The 18,048-nt window shown below is 33.7% G+C and overlaps 1 protein-coding gene across 1 annotated transcript in view; it reads left to right on the forward strand.

Annotated features, from left to right (window-relative positions):
- LOC105338019 (uncharacterized) overlaps positions 1-18,048 on the forward strand; it is an 86,258-nt gene that overhangs the window by 56,273 nt on the left and 11,937 nt on the right. The window contains exons 11-12 of the mRNA XM_066075205.1: positions 7,820-7,888; positions 10,370-10,465. Of these exons, the coding sequence (XP_065931277.1) occupies positions 7,820-7,888; positions 10,370-10,465 (165 nt within the window). The remainder of the gene's footprint in view (positions 1-7,819; positions 7,889-10,369; positions 10,466-18,048) is intronic.

Consider the following 18,048-nt stretch of genomic DNA (forward strand, 5'->3'; position numbering starts at 1 on the left):
TCCAAACCATGATCCCCGGGGGTACGGTGGGGCCCCAATGGGGGATCAAATTTTTAGATACAAATGTATAGACTGAGAAAAATCATTCAAATCTTCTCAAAAACCAGTCAGCCAGAAAAGCTGAAACTTGTGTGGAAACATCTTCAGGTAGTGTAGATTCAAATCATGATCCCCGGGGGTAATGGGGGGTCGAAATTTTTACATAGGAATACATAGAGAAAAATCTTCACAACTCAAACCAGTAGGCCAGAAAAGCTGTAACTTGTTTGGAAGCATCCTCACATAGTGTAGATTCAAATTTGTTCAAACCATGATCCCGGGGGTAGGATGCGGCCACAGTGGGTGGGTCGAATTTTACATATGAATACATAGCAAAAAAAACCTGTAACTGGTGTGGAAGCATCCTCAGGTAGTGTTGATTCATTCTAGTTTGTTAAAACCATGATTTCAGGGGGTAGGGTCACTTGGTGGGGTCCCCATGGGGGTTAAATTATGTTGGTGCGTTTAATTCGGTATGATCACTAGGTAAAGGTTGATTAATGCAACATGTTCTATTAAGATGCTCAGCAATTTCAATTTAAACGGAGATTATTCTCGCTGCTAGAAATATATAACTAATGTATATATATGATGAAAAATAAATTGAGTTTTTTCTTTGTTTTAGTGCAGTTTTCTCTTGTTTTAATTGTTTACGAATTCCTATAATTTTACTAACCTGAGGGTTAAGCTTCGAGTTATATAAGCAAGATACAGAGCTTTGCCCACAATGCTACTATATGTTTGTACACAAAGCTGAGGTCATGCTTTAGTTTGTTTATATTTTAAATGCAGCTATGCTGAATAGGAAATACCAAGTTTAAAAATCTTAAGTTGAATGTAATAAACTTATGTGAACAAAAACATGACTCAAACCAAGCTATGTATCTTGATTATAATTCTACGATTGATGCTGAAATTTTGGTTGATCAATAGAAATGTCTTGCTAAAAGTGGTGCCCCTTCTTCAACGATGAATTGCATAAAATCTACACAAATTTTTGATAGTTTTTCAAACACAAGTAAATGAAAACGACGCCTTTTAAACAGTTTCCATAGTCCTGACACATTATTCTTATGAGGATAAAAGCATTATTGGTGTTCTTAAAAAAATATTGCAACGGAAAATCATGTTTGTTTGTACATATTTGTTGTTTTTTAATGAAGATGAAAATAATGGATGGGCCTTGGTACAATAGAGCGACCTGCCTGCCAATACATTGATTTGAATTATAGCTCTTTAACAAAAGTGACAACATTTTTCAGTTAAGTTTATTCTTCAATCAAGTGAGTAAGGATATGAAACGTCATACGAAATGAATTCATGCCTGGTAAATGACAATTGTCTATAATGGAGAAGGCCAATTAAATTTTTCAATGTTTTAATTTGAGGAATTGAGTGCATTCATTCTGGTGCATTGAGGTACACTTTTCTTCTTTTACATATAGGATTTTTTTTAAATACAATAACTAGTAAGTAATGGAGGGAGAAAATGTACTTTATGCTCTCATGTACTTTAATCGTTTTAAAAAGTGATTGGGGGGGGGGGGGGGGCGGGGGCGCTAAAATAAAGGGAACTGGAAGTTAACCGTGAACACCAACTGAAAATTTAGTTATTTATATTGAATATGATCTTATTTTCGGTAAAAATGGTATTCCATAAAGGTAAATATGTCAAAGATTAAGTATATGCAAAAATAAGTGAAAATTTGGATATTAATTTTTGGTTAATCTACCGAGGGGCCATATTACACAATGTCCTTTGAACGCCCATATAAAGCCAGTGTTGCTCAGGTGAGCGATGTGGCCCATTGAGCCTCTTGTTTTCTACACTGGTATACTCATGGCCTTATTGATTGAACTCGGAATTTCGTTACGGGCTTGGTATTCCCAAAATCTGATTTGAATTTAGAAATGACTGATGCATTTGTTATCTGTCTAAAGACCAAAGGAAAGTCGGATATTGTGATACATGTATTGTAATTAGCCAATGAGCTTCCCTAAGCCCAAACATGTTGACATACTTATATTTTTTGTAAAGAATTTGAAGTAGGCCCTGTAGCAGTTGTTGTTATGTCTCCCAGCGGGATGACAAAATCAGTCAAAACGTTCATCTCATATAGAATCTATAAAAGTGATAAAATACTTGTTGCATGTTTTATTTTCTTGTTTCACCAGATAAGTCAAGTGCTTTAAATGTATTTTGTCAATGTACCTAATTAACTGACTACTTGTGTCGTATTTTGGTAGATGATAAATCATCTAATTTTTCAAGTTTTTTTTATTTAAACAGTCTATAATTTGACAACAAAAATGACTTACTCTTTTATTAATAGACTTCCTTTGTATAGAATAGAATTCTTTTTTACAGACTTAAAGTGCAAATGAATTATGTATATAAATCTATCAATTACAGTCAATTAATATTTTAAAAAATCCAAATTTTTATAAAGGAAAATATTGCAGTACATTTTGAAATATCGCAATATATCGCAATACAAAATATCTACCCAATACCCAGCCCTACATACACAGTAAACTCTTAAGTTCTAGTTCTCATCATGTATAGTGATTGAAAATAACAGTTTTACAGTCGTTCTCTGAGCAGTTTGTGTTATGGATGCTCTTTTTTCTTTGTTATCTTTAAATCTTATTTTTTCAGTTTACTCTCTAAAATATGATACATGTACTTTATATGTGTTTATTTACAACCAGGAAAATATAAGCAACAATCAAATGTCTGGCGTGACGCAATTTCAAAGGTTGTTTTAATGCATCAATCTTCTTTTATTCTATGGAAAACATTAACACAATATCCTTTAGAAAATAAAGAAATTTTTATTTTACGTCATTCCCATATAGGACCATAATTACGATGATTAAATTCTCATATATTCCATGTCAACAATGACATTAAAATCAGGTTTTTATTTGCTCACCTGAACCGAAGGTTCAAGTGAGCTTTTCTGATCACCCGTTGTCCGTCGTCCGTCCGTCCGTCCGTCTGTCCGTCCGTCTGTAAACTTTTCACATTTTCAACTTCTTCTCAAAAACCACTGGGCCAAATTTAACCAAATTTGGTACAAAGCATCCTTATGGAAAGGGGGTTATAAATTGTAAAAATAAAGGGCACAGCCCTTTTCATAAGGGAGATAATTGCGAAACAGTAAGTTTAGGGTGCATGTCTTTAAAAATCTTCTTCTCAAGAACCACGGCACCAGAAATGCCAATATTTACACAAAAGCTTGTATATATAGTGAAGATTCTAAATTGTAAAAATCGTGACCCTCGGACCAAAACTGGGGCCCCAGGCGGGGTTCAAAGTTTAACATAGAAATACATAGGAAAATGTTTAAAAAATCTTCTTCTCAAGAACCACTGCACCAGAAATGCCAATATTTACACAAAAGCTTTTATGTATAGTGAAGATTCTAAATTGTAAAAATGGTGACCCTCGGATAAAACTGGGGCCCCAGGCGGGGTTCAAAGTTTAACATAGAACAACATATGGAAAATGTTTAAAAAATGTTCTTCTCAAGAACCACTGCACCAGAAATGCCAATATTTACACAAAAGCTTGTATACATAGTGAAGATTCTAAATTGTAAAAATCGTGACCCTCGGACCAAAACTGGGGCCCCAGGCGGGGTTCAAAGTTTAACATAGAAATACATAGGAAAATGTTTAAAAATCTTTTTCTCAAGAACCACTGCACCAGAAATGCCAATATTTATATAAAAGCTTGTATATAAAGTGAAGATTTTAAATTGTAAAAATCGTGCCCCTCGGACCAAGACTGGGGCCCCAGGCGGGGTTCAAAGTTTTATATAGAAATACCTTAGGAAAATGTTTAAAAAATCTTCTTCTCAAGAACCACTGCACCAGAAATGCCAATATTTACACAAAAGCTTGTATGTATAATGAAGATTCTAAATTGTAGAAATCTTGACCCTCGGACCAAGACTGGGGCCCCAGGCGGGGTTCAAAGTTTAACATAGAACTACATATGAAAAATGTTTAAAAATTTTCTTCTCAAGAACCACTTCACCAAAAATGCCAATACGTATACAAAAGGTTGTATACATAGTGAAGATTGTAAAAATCGTGACCCCCGAACAAAAAGTGGGGCCCCAGTAGGGGTTTAGATTTTAACATATGTAGGAAAATGTTTTAAAATCTTCTTCTCAAGAACTATAGTGCAACTGTTTGGGATATTACTATGCATACATGTACATCCTTAAATAATGTAGATTCAAAAAATTGTAACTCCCGGACAATTGATGGGCACCAAGAGGGGTTCAAAATTTAAACATTTTAAAAAACATAAAGGAAAAGTTTAAAAATTTTCTTCTGAAGAACTACAATGTTTTAGTTTGTGGAATTTCTATGCATGCATCCTTCGCTTATGTAGATTCCTAATTGGTAAAATCGTGACCCCCGGACCAATACTGGGGCCCCAAGATGGGGTCAAAATTTATTAAAGAAATATAAAGGTAACATGTTAAAAAATTTTCTTCTCGAGAACTACAATGCTTCAATTTGTGAGATTACTATCATGCATACAACCTTGGATAATGAAGGTTCGACAGTTTTAAAATAGTGACCCCTGGACTAATACTAGAGACCCAAGACGGGTTTAAAGTTAAATGTAGAAGTACCGGTATATATGGAAAATGTTTAAAAATCTTCTTTTCGAGAACTACAATGCATCAATTTGTCAGATAACTACGTCAGCACCCTCAAATAGTGTAGATTCGAAATTATAAAAGCCGTGATCTCAATCTAATACTGGGGCCCCAAGAGGTGTTCAAAGTTTAGCATAGAAATATAGAGGGAAAATGTTGAAAAATCTTTTTCTAGGGAACTATAATGCTTCAGCTTGTGAGATAATTAGGCAAGCATCCTTAAATAATGTAGATTCCAAATAATTAAAACTTTAGCACTGGACTAATACTGTGGCCCCAAGAGGGGTTCAAAGTTTAACATAGAAAGATATATTGAAAATGTTTTTAAAAAGTTTTTCTCGAGAACTATAATGCTACAGTTTGTGAGATTACTATGCAAGGATCCTCAAATTGTGTAAACTCTAATGTAGTGGAACCAAGAGTTATCTTTCTTGTGTTCTGTACAGTCTGAGAGTTATTCCTCTTGAAGTGGAACTCTGCTATGTTCAGTTTTTCAGGTTGTGTACGTGCGGTCCCACCGCAGTGCTTCACATTTTCATTACTATGTTACTATTTATGTTGTTCAAGCCAACCATAAACCTCGGACCATAACTGGGTCCCCAGAAAGGGGTTCAATGTTTAAAATAGAAAAAGCATATGCTACGAAATGTAATGTTACAAGGAACTGCTGTTCAGGTGAGCGATGTGGCCCATGGGCCTCTTGTTTCAGTATATCGCATTCAGTTTTGAACATGATAATTCAAAATTTCTGAAACAGATCCATATCAATAAGATGAAGACATTCATTTGCTTTAATCAGAATAAGCAGTACGTGTTTTTGCAGGATTTTTTTATTTGAACATTTTTATCTTATAAAGAGTGTCAAGCAAGTTCTTATATTAAATTTCTCTTTGGTACAGATGTTTCACACGATTGGGTCCTTAATTTTGAAGGACAATGCAAAATTTGCGAATTTTTTTAAAACGTGCATGATATTTTGGGAAGTAAATGTAAACATGGTGTTAAGGAGGTTGCTAATCCCGTTAGTGTATTTACGTCCTCTTCCAACTCATTTCTTTGGAGATTATACATTTAATTTGGAAAAATGTCATTCATGTAAGAAATGCAAATTATAAAAAAAAATAATGAAATTGAAGAAGTTGTGTTGATTCGGAAAGGTAGCCGTACAGCTTCAAAACAGGATAAGATCTTAGAAAATTGTCAGTTATTGATTAGAAAATTAGCACTGCTTGTTGTCAATTGGCGAGTTCCCTTTTCTGTCCACAGGCTCCTGGTGTTATATATTTTTCTCATAAGAAAAATAATAACCCGTTCTTAAAAATACATGAAGTACCCATCACTGCCATTATGCCCATATTAGATTTATTGAACACTGTGCAGTCAATTCAGCCTGGGTTTTGCTTATAATTAAGCTGTAATTTTTTTGATGCTCATCGCCAGCATCACCCAACACCTTAGGCTACTACCAATTCAACTAAAAAGACTTTGTTTGGCATAAATTTTTGATGTGACATCTGTCATTAGTAACACAGAGTGAATGATTTTTCTCCTCAAACAAAGCTTGCTTACACTGAGGTTACTATAGTTCTGGTTGATTGCTTTTACATTTAGTGAAGTATATATTTTTTCCATTGATATCTTTAATTCAAAGAGCAAATGCTCATTTAAGGAAGAAGATCAAAGTTAAATATATAATACAGGAAATTCTGCATAATAAAAACAGTGTTTATAAAAATGCCATTAATTCTAAAGTATGCCCACTGATTGGATCAAACCAGGGCACAAAACATCATGTGTGGCATAGCCAGCGGTATAACCTACTGAGCTATCCAGAACACTCTTCGATGTAAAAATAGACTACCTACTATAATGATAGAAATCAGTTTTCTGAAATTTTTTTGTTGCAAAATTCGATCCCAGGGACAGGGTGCCCCTAAAAAAATTCTATTTAAATTCATTCCTTTGAACAAAACCTATCAAAATATCTTAGATTTTTTTAGGAGCAGGCCGGCCCTGAAGGATATCTAGGCCAAAAAAATATGCAGAAATAAACCAGTTTACTGAGAAAATGCTGTTTTAGCCAACTTTTAAATTAAAGATAAATAATGAAATTGCAAGAACAATGCAGATTAAAAAAAATTTAGTAATTAATATTTACAATAGAAAATAACCAAAAAACATTCCTGGTTTTCAAAAGTTTTTTTTTTTTCCTGATAAATCCATCTTCTTTATAGGTTTATTTGTATGTTTATATTGGCAATAGCTCCTTTTCATCTTTGATTGCTCATATCTCATTTTTTATAATATTCAAATAAATAATTTGTTTGATAAGTTCTGTATTAAAAGAAGGGTTAAAAATATTTGAGATATAATATTAGTGATAAAATTGAAGACTCAATAATTTATTTGATTACAATCATGAAAGTATCCTTATTTTCTGGTCATATGCATGATATGAAAATTTATGAGGCTTTCCAAAGGGAATGGCTATTTTATCCACTCTGTCAAGTGCATGATTGTCAAGATTAATCAGATGAAGCATTTAAAAAAATTATTATAATGAGGTATGATAAATAGCAAATACATGTATTAGTCTTTTAAATCCTCTTCCCAAATGGAAAAAAAAATATGAGAAAGGGGGTCTGTATTTTGTAACCATGATGTTTTCAACCTTTCTCGCTTTAATGCAGTCCTTAGATGTCTCCAGTATTTTATTTTCCACATAATCTACATCATAATCCCTAAAACAAGTGCCACAAACCAGTTTATCTTCGATAAATTCTGAAATTATAAATCTGTTGCAAATAAAAGTGTGGTATCCTCTTCCCTTGAATTCTCTTGAATTTCTCTTGAATGGGGCCAGTATGTCATTCAGTGGGCTGTATGTGGTAATTACACAAGGTGTTCAAAAGAGGTACTTTGAGGATTACTTTAAAGAAATGTATAACTCACACACCCCTTCTCTCTCTCTCTCTCTCTCTCTCTCTCTCTCTCTCTCTCTCTCTCTCTCTCTCTCTCTCTCTCTCTCCAAAAGCAACAATAATTAAAATTATTTAGGTACATGTATTTGACTGATTTTGAAAATTTTTATCTTTTAGAACCCATTCAGGAATTGGAAGAGAAAGATGAGAGTGCTAGTAATAAATTTCTTAAGGAAATGAGAGAAGGTGAGTACCACAAACCATGCCATGTTTTACTTTAACATCCTGTCAAATTTTATTTACCAAGCTGTATCTTTTTCTAAAAAATACAATGTCACAATACGTTTTATATGTAATAATATCAGTAGAAGTATCCTGATATATGAAAGATACATATTTTTTAATTACTTGGTACAAAGAACATTATTGCTACAGTTTGTGATATTGGGGAGAAATATTTTAATTTTTGGCAAGATATTATTACTAAGTACATGTAGGTTTGTTACTGATTAAAGAAATATATTGGGTTGATCAGTCTCTTAGATGACGAGGCAACATATATCTGTAGTCAGTCAGCAACAAACCTAATCATGCAGTGTTTTTTTTATTTTCCAAAGGACTATCAAGTGATAAATTTATTTCATAAGATTTTTGTGATGATCTTCAAAAGATTATGTATTAAAATACCTTACATCTCGTCCAATTTAACACAGTAAATTTCTCCAAAATCTTATTCTCACCTTTAGAATAGTCTTTAAAGTCTTTGCTGAACCCTTGTTCATATACATTGTTTTGTTGCTGTTTGACCATTTTCTCCCTTTTCTCCACCGAAGTTTAGGCAAATCTTGATGCGCCGTTTTATTTCGCTCCAGACACAACAATGTGATGTCAATTCAAAGGGCATCATCTCTAAAAGTAATTTTAACTAATCCAAATATTTTAAGAATTTGAGGAGCGTCAATTTGAGGAGTGTCAGTCCAAGGGATTACCAATTTCCCTTTTCCCATTATTTCGTTTTCTTGGTGAATTATTCGGGATATGAAGTTAACGACATTGCAGAAAAAATATATAACCCACGTAACTTTTCACATTTTCTTCTTCTTCTCAAGAACCACTGGGTGGAACTCAACCAAACTTGAAAAAAGCATGACTAGGTGAAGGGGAATCAAGTTTGTTCAAATGAAGGGTCACCCCCCCCTCTTTCAAGGAAAAATAATTAAGATATATTGATAATTTGTTGGTATTTTTCAAAAATCTTCTTCTCAAAAACTGTAAGGCCAGAAAAGTGGTAACTTGTACTGAAGCATCCTCATGTAGTGTAGATTCAAGTTTGTTCAAATCATGGTCCCCAGGGGTAGGTTGGGGCCACAATTGGGGAATGGATTTTTGCATAAGAATGTAAAGAGAAAATCTTTAAAAATCTTCTTCTCAAAAGTAATTTGGAAAGAAAAGCTTGAACTTGTGTGGAGGCATCCTCAGGTAGTGTAGATTCAACTTTGTTCAAATCATAGTCCCCAGGGGAAGGGTGGGGCCATAATGGGGGGGGGTCAAATTTTTACATACCGGAAGGAATATTTAATGAAAATCTTTAAAAATCTTCTTCTCAAAAAAAATTTGGCCAGAAAAGCTCAATTTGGAGTTGAAGCATCATCAGATAGTGTAGATTCAAGTTTATTCAAATCATGGTCCCCAGGGGTAGGATGGGGCCACATTTTTACATAGGAATATATAGAGAAAATCTTTAAAAATCTTCCTCTCAAAAACTGTTTGCCCAGAAAAGCTCAATTTGGAGTTGAAGAATCCTCAGATAGTGTAGATTAAAGTTTGTTCAAGTTATAGTCCCAAGGGATAGGGTGGGGGCCACAATGGGGGTGAGTTTTTACATAGGAATATATTGAGAAAATATTTAAAAATCTCCTTCTCAAAAACTATTTGGCCAGAAATCCTCAAATTGGAGTTGAAGCATTCTCAGGTAGTGTAGATTAAAGATTGTTCAAATCATGGTCCCTGGTGGTATGGTGAAGCCACAATTGGGGATGAATTTTTACATAGGAATATATAGAGAAAATCTTTAAAAATCTTCTTCTTAAAAACTGTTAGGCCAGGAAGGCTCAAACTTTTGTGGAGGCATCCTCAAATAGTGTAGATTCAAGTCTGTTTAAATCCTGGTCCCCAGGGGTAGGGTGGGGTAACAATGGGGGTGAATTTTTACATAGGAACATATAGAAAAAATCTATAGAAAAATTCTGGGAAAGTTTTTAGTCCAAAAAGCAATAACTTGTGTGAAAGCACGGGTTATGCAGATTGAACTTGTGCGGATTAAAACATGATTTCCTAGAGAAAAGTGGGGCCACAATGGAGGGGGGGGGGTTATATAGAAATTTAAAAAAATCTTCTTACAGGTACAACAGAAGAACTTGGTCAAGTCAAGATATTTTGATTTTGATACTGTAATGCTAATTTGATCAGAGTTAGGAATATTGTTGCTCAGGTGAGCGATGTGGCTCCTGGGCCTCTTGTTATGTGTAAAAATTGTTTACACATATTGGTGACTTTTGCATGAATAAACTTTCATTCACTGCCTGATGACATCACGAGAACAGGATATTCAATAAATGTAAAAGTTGTAAGAAATCAGCTTTGTGCAAGGGCATGCAATTAAAATTCACAAAGAAATTGGTAAGAGATGAGATTGAGTAATTAAGTAAGTTTGTTCTTTTTGTGCAGAAATAAAAAAGCTAGCAGAAATTAGAGAAGAGGATTTAGTGACCTTGTATGCTGAGGAGATTAAGATACATATAGGGCACATGGAAGATGTGGAAGGTAAAAGAAGCTTTTCTTGTTTTTCATTAACAGACATGGGGGTATTCTGATTCAAATTTTAAATCAAAGGGCATGGTCAAGATTTTGGTCAAATTTCATTTTTCTATTTTTATTTTTAACAATTCTCCTAATCAGAAATGCATTTTAGTATTCCGTAGAGTATGCAAAAGCTACAGAGCTTTTAACTCCTTGTCATGTAAACAACGGCTTGTATTCTGTTTTTGTTTACATAATGGTTCAATATGCAGTGTGTAACATTGATAATAAGAAAATTAAATTTTTTTAACATGTAAAAATGTTACTACTGATTGAGTATAAGCTACATCTATTGGCATTCGTACTATCTATTAGTGCAAAAAAATCAACATAATAAATGCAGAAGTCTTGAAATGTTGAAAGTTACATGCAATCATGCATTTTGAAAAAAAAATTGTGGATAATGCTTATATAACTAATTATTTCAACGAATATGGTTTATAGAAATCACATAATAATACAGGTAACCCTCGATAGCTCGAAGTCCATGGGACCAAGGAAAAACTTCGAGGTTTCAAGAGTTCGAGTTTTCAAGAGTTCGGAATTTTCCGGGTTGACCGACGGGTTTTAAAATTAATCTTACCGGACGTTATGATGAAGCCATTTTTTAGTTCTAACCTTTCGCACGTGATTAAACAACGTTTTCTTTTCAGTAAAATATACAGTACTGGATGTTATTAGAACTAAATACAAACAACTATTGAATAAATTAATGATAATTATTTATTTCATGCATCATATTAAGACCAGATAGCTTAATACGACTGGACTGCAAGACGATCGACATGTCATAAATATGATAACTGAGTATCACCCATTGTTCCCACTGTACGGGTCCTTCGCAAGCTGTAAGAACTTGTTCGCCAATAATCATTATTATGACAATGATGCTGATAAGCTTAATTTTTACAGTTTTATAATTCTAAATTTTGACCATGGCTCAATATTATCGTTTCGTCTCAATTTATTTCTGATTTTCATTGCATCTCCAAAATATCGTAAATCGGTTAATTATGAATTAGGTATCGGTATGGTCAATCATCAAACAATTATCACCTTGCAGGACAAGTGTCGCCTGAATAAACAACCCGTGACATTGGTCCCGCATCGAACGCCTGGAGCTATTTAAATAGCCAAGTAGGTGTTAATTAGGTATAACGCTTGGAGATACACAGTGACTTCGAGGTATCGAGAGTAAGAAACTTTATAATATGAACAACGGGACTGCAGTTTGACTTCGAGATATCAAGGGTTTCGAGAGATCAAGAGTTCAAGAAATCAAGAGTAAATTTGCTTAGTTATATAGGGAAAAAAATCGGGACCCTAGACTCACTTCGAGCGATCAAGAACTTCGAGCGATCAAAGTTCGAGCCATCGAGAGTTACCTGTATAACAGTACGTGTGAGCTATACTCTGTCCTGAGTTTTTGCTTCCACCACTTTTTGCTTGATATTTCAGTAATAGTCAATACCTTTGTGCTCAAACTACGTTCATCCACTAATATGAAAAATGTCCAGATTATCGGTTTTGAAACGCCCCCTCTACCACTTCAGGTTTCAATACACACCCCAAAATTGAAAGTCTACAGAGATTTTTCATTGCATCAGCCATTAATAAGCCCAGATGATAACGTTAAAAAAAAATTGCGCAGTGTATTCCTAATGGAGAAAAGATGTAAACATTTCCCATTATAAATCTCCGTAAGAAAATTTTTTTGGTTCCTGTGAAATTTTATGAGTGAAAAGGGATAATTGTTCAATGAAGATATCTTGGATATATTCCCTTTCATTGATTTCAATTGTATTTCTTTCACAGGTATGTGTATTTTTATTAAAAATCATTAAAAATTGATGGAAGCAATAACTTGGGACAGACTATAACAAAGTTATTTTAATTTTGTTAAAAAAAAACTCCGAAAAAAAAATATAAGTAAGACACCAAAATCATGTATTACCAAAAACAGCGGTGTAGACACAGTGTTTAGGTAAAATTCAATTTGCTAATTCAATTAAAGAAGCTGTGATTGTCACTTTAACTTATTAAATTCCAAAAATACATTTTATAAACAACTTGTGCAAGGAATGATCGAGCTTGAACAGATCTGGAAAGTCCAAAACATGCATACATGTAAGGCAAATATAAGTGTTGATTCAGCGAGAGGGGTGGCTTTTGTATTTTGTTGGTCTCTTGTATTTGATACACTTAAATAGGTGTGTACGAGTATATTTAAAGCAATATAAGCTGTAATTTTTAGAATTTTTTTTTGCTGCAAAAACAGTAAAACTTGTTTAGTACGAACACGGATATAGCGAATTCTCGGATATAGCGAAGTTTTTTAAAGTCCCCGGTAAAATTCTTTATCAAATCTTTGCAAAAATTTACAGATACAACAAATATACGGATATAGCAAACTGATTTTGAGTCCGGTAAGAGGTGAATAATAACGAAATTTAACACTTTTATAATGAATTTCTTTACAAATTAAAAGTTCGCACAACCATTTAACATAATAGTTTAAATAACTTTATTTTCATATAAATTTTTCAATTCACAATCCAATTATTAAAGGTATCAATGCAATGTATCTTTACTTTAAGCTTCAATTAGCAAACATTATGGTCTGGTGAAAGAAAACATATATATAGTGAATTCACTATAGTTATTAATAAGAATTCATTATTTGGATATAACGAATTATGGATATAACGAAGTAAATCTATTGGTACCCTAAGGACTTCGCTATAACCGAGTTTTACTGTAGTATGATAAGTCTGCCTCTAACTTAAACTTTTATGATAAATAAGATTTGAAAAAATCATTAATTTTTTTCAGGAGAAAGATTTCACATAAAAGGAATATATAGCATGCATGCAGATCAATTTTTGTATAGGACGACAATAATTCAATTTTGTTTCAATTAAGGCTTCTTAATGGCTTTTTCCACAAAGACAGAGCTAACAAAATTTTTTTTTGTCATTTTAGTAGAAAATATAATTTTCTTAAAAAAAAAATTTTGGCATGAAAATTGCAGCTCATATTGCTTTAAAAAATAAACATAAACCAGCTAGGGCTCTACATTAACTTTTTTTCCTACTTGTCCATTCGGACAAGTGACCAAGATATTTACTTGGTTGAACTTCAACTTCACTTGTCCAAAAAATTTTCAGTATTAAAGATCAAATATTGTCAACTTGAAAACTACAGTTCTGTATTACTAAAATAAAGTCATTTATTGATTATTCTTGCCATAATCAATAACCTGACCTCTTAAATGGAAACTTAAAATGTCTTTCCTAAATGTATTGGTTCCATATAACATTAAACATGATTTGTCAGCTGTAGCTTTGTCATGGCAAATTACAAGACATTTTAAATTTTAAAATACATGTAACTCTTAAATTGATTTCTCATCTGTTTTTAAACTAAACATGGAAAGTCATCATAGTCTATCAATGATGAATGAAACCTAATATAAATTACATTTCTTTTTATAATCGTTTAAGTTTATCTTTGCTACCTATTCTTCCTTTCTTTTTGATAACGTGTGTTTGGTACTGTGTAAGAACTAAGATCCACACCTTTACAGTTCAATATTGAAAGTTGTTTGTATAATTAGTGAACTTCAATCCCGATCAAGTGTAACTCAATTGCATTTCAATTTGAAGTCGGGATCGAAATCAAAATAACTAATCGATAAACTTATAACGGGACTACGGATAAACTTATCACAAAACTTTCTTTACTTTTTAAAATGTTGGAGACTTCTTTACATAAAAATGCACTTGTCCAGTCGGAAAAGTGGCAAGCAATATTCACTTGTCCCTATATTTTTTTAACTGGTACCGGACAAGCGTTAATGTCGAGCCCTGTAAACAAAAGGTAGCAATTAATACCGAAAAAATTAACGTAACTCGCGTTCTGTAATGTACTATCTTTAATAGCCCGCATGTATCACCGAAGACAGCATATTACTATTGATATTTACATCTTTCTTTTAAAATCATCTTCTCAAGAACTACAATGCTACAATTTTTTAGGTTACTATGCAATCTTCCTCAAATAATGTAGATTCTAAACTGTTGAAATTGTGAACTCCAGAATAATACTTGGGGTCCCAAGAGGGGTTCAAATTTTTACATAGAAATGTGAAGCAAAAATATTTTAAAATCTTATTCTCAAGAACTATATTGCTACAGTTAAAATGCAAGCATTCTTAGAAAAGGTAGATTCTAAAATGCTTAGATTGTGATCCTAGAGTTATACTAATATGTCCCCAACGCCCCCAAGAGGGGTTCAATGTTTAACTTCGAAATATATTGGGAAGATATTTAGAAACTAAAATAAAATGATACAATGAACTGTTGTTCAGATGAGTGATGTGGCCCATGGGCCTTTTTTATTTATTTATTTTTTTTGCTAAATATGAGATCTGTATCCCATAAATTTTTGATCTTTGATCTATATGTAGAGAATTGATTTGACATGGGTTCCCATGAGACCACCACTTATTAATGAATATGTTTTTGGTCACTTCCAAGTACTGCATTTAAATCAGTTGCTAAAATATGGGGGAAAAAATTAAAACATATTCTTTACAAAAACAGTGGGTAAATATTCTTCTAATTATTGAATGGTTTTTAGCTCACCGAGACGAAGTCAGCTTATGCTATACCCTTGGCGTCGGCGTCCGGACCTGGTAAAAGTTTTTGTTGCAGGTCTTGTATCTAAGCTATTACTTGTTCTATCTTCACCAAACTTGCATGGATGATGCATCTGGACCTACTTATGGACTTGAAAGACTTGGATGCTGAATCTGAGTCCTAAATTTCAGATGGTGGAGGAGGTTAAGGTGGTTGGACCAGGTTAAAGTTTTTGTGCAGGTGCCCTTTGATAGCAATATCTAAGTTGTTGCTGGTCCGTACTTCACCAAACTTGCATGAATGGTGTGTCTTATGATTCTGATGCAACGGGCTGGCTTGGGTGCTGAATCTGAGCTATAGGTTACAGATGCTGAAGGAGGTTAAGGTTTTTAGAGCTGGTTAAAGTTTTTGTTGCAGGTGCCCTCTGATGATTATATCATAGTTACTACTTGTCCTAACTTCACCAGACTTCTATGGATGGTGCGTCTTATGATACTGATGCACCAGGCAGGCTTGAATGCTGAATCTGAGCCATAGGTTTCGGATGCTGGAGGAGGTTAAGGTTTTTAGAGATGGTTAAAGTTTTTGTTGCAGGTGCCCTCTGATTATTATATCTTAGTTACTACTTGTCCTAACTTCACCAGACTGCTATGGATGGTGCGTCTTATGATACTGATGCACCAGACAGGCTTGAATGCTGAATCTGAGCCATAGGTTTCGGATGCTGGAGGAGGTTAAGGTTTTTAGAGATGGTTAAAGTTTTTGTTGCAGGTGCCCTCTGATGATTATATCTTAGTTACTACTTGTCCTAACTTCACCAGACTTCCATGGATGGTGCGTCTTATGATACTGATGCACCTGACAGGCTTGAATGCTGAGTCTGAGCCATAGGTTTCAGATGCTGGATAAGTTTTTTGGAACAGGTCACATGTTTAATAGATAATAGTACTATTTCAAACTTGCATAGTTGACTAAACTGTAATATGAATGAATCACAGAGGAAGCTTCAGATGCAGAGCTTGATCTCCATTATCAAGGATGCTAAAAAATATATCTTAGTTATTACAGGTCCTAACTTCACCAAACTTGGATGGATGATGTGTCTTATGATACAGATACACCTGACAGGCATGGGTGTTGAATTTGAGCCATAGGTTGCGGATGCTGGAGCAGGTTAAGTTTTAATTGCTAGTGCCCTCTGATGATGATATCTTAGTTATTACTGGTCTGAACTTCACCAAACTTGCATGGAGATGCGTTTTATGTATACTGATGCACCTGACAGGCTTGAATGCTGAATCTTAGCTATAGGTTTCGGATGCTGGATGAGGTTTAGTTTTATACCCCCGCTCCGAAGGAGAGGGGGTATACTGTTTTACCCTTGTGTGCCTGTCTGTCTGTCCATCTGTCTGTCCGTCTGTCTGTCCGTCTGTCTGTCTGTTTGTCTGTCCGTCCGTAACAAAAATTTCTGTCGCATTTATCTCAGCAACTATTTATCGTAGATGCTTGAAGTTTTTACACAGTGTTTTTTAAGGCATGCCATATCGTTGGATATATTTTTGTACCAATCGGACGTCAACTTCCTGTTAAATGACGACTTTGTTGTATTTATTTTTTAACCAAAATTTTCAAACAAATTTTTGTCAAAGATTTCTCAGCAACTAGTTATCGCAGATGCTTGAAATTTTTACACAATATTTGTATAGGCATGCCATATCGTCGGATGTATTTTTGTACCAATCGGAGGTCAACTTCCTGTTAAATGACGACTTTGTTTATTTTTAGCCAAAATTTTCAAACAAATTTTTGTCAAAGAATTCTCAGCAACTGTTTATTGCAGATGCTTGAAATTTTTACACAATATTTGCATAGGCATGCCATATCGTGGGATATATTTTTGTACCAATTAGACATCAACTTCCTGTTAAATGACGACTTTGTTTATTTTTAGCCAAAATTTTCAAACAAATTTTTGTCAAAGAATTCTCAGCAACTGTTTATCGCAGATGCTTGAAATTTTTACACAGTATTTGTATAGGCATGCTATATCGTGGGATATATTTTTGTACCAATTGGACGTCAACTTCCTGTTAAATGAAGCCTTTGCTTATTTTTTAACCAAAATTTTCAAACAAATATTTCGTCAAAGATTTCTCAGCAACTATTTATTGCAGATGCTTGAAATTTTAACACACTATTTGTTTTGGCATGCCATATTGTGGGATATATTTTTGTATCAATCAGATGTCAACTTCCTGTTAAATGACGACTTTGCTTATTTTTTAACCAAAATTTTCAAACAAATTTTCGTCAAAGATTTCTCAGCAGCTATTTATTGCAGATGCTTGAAATTTTTACACAATATTTGTATAGGCATGCCATATCGTAGGATATATTTTTGTACCAATCGGGCGTCAACTTCCTGTTAAATGACGACTTTGTTTATCTTAAGCCAAAATTTTCAAACAAATTTCCGTCAAAGATTTCTCAGCAACTATTTATTGCAGATGCTTAAAATTTAAACACACTATTTGTTTTGCCATGCCATATCGTGGGATATATTTTTGTTTCAATCGGACGTCAACTTCCTGTTAAATGAATACTTTGTTTATCTTAAGCCAAAATTTTCAAACATATTTCCGTCAAAGACTTCTCAGCAGCTATTTATTGCAGATGTTTGAAATTTTAACACACTATTTTATTTAGGCATGCCATATTGTGGGATATATTTCTGTACCAATCGGATGCCAGCTTTCTGTTAAATGTCGACTTTGCTTATTTTACATATTCACATCAGAGCGGGGGTATCACTAGTAAGCATTGGCTCACAGATATCTTGTTTTGGAACAGGTCACATGTTTTATAGATGAAAGCTTGCATAGTTGATTTAACTATATTATAAATGAA

This window comes from Magallana gigas, chromosome 2 (assembly GCF_963853765.1).
Source record: "Magallana gigas chromosome 2, xbMagGiga1.1, whole genome shotgun sequence".
NCBI lineage: Eukaryota > Metazoa > Mollusca > Bivalvia > Ostreida > Ostreidae > Magallana > Magallana gigas.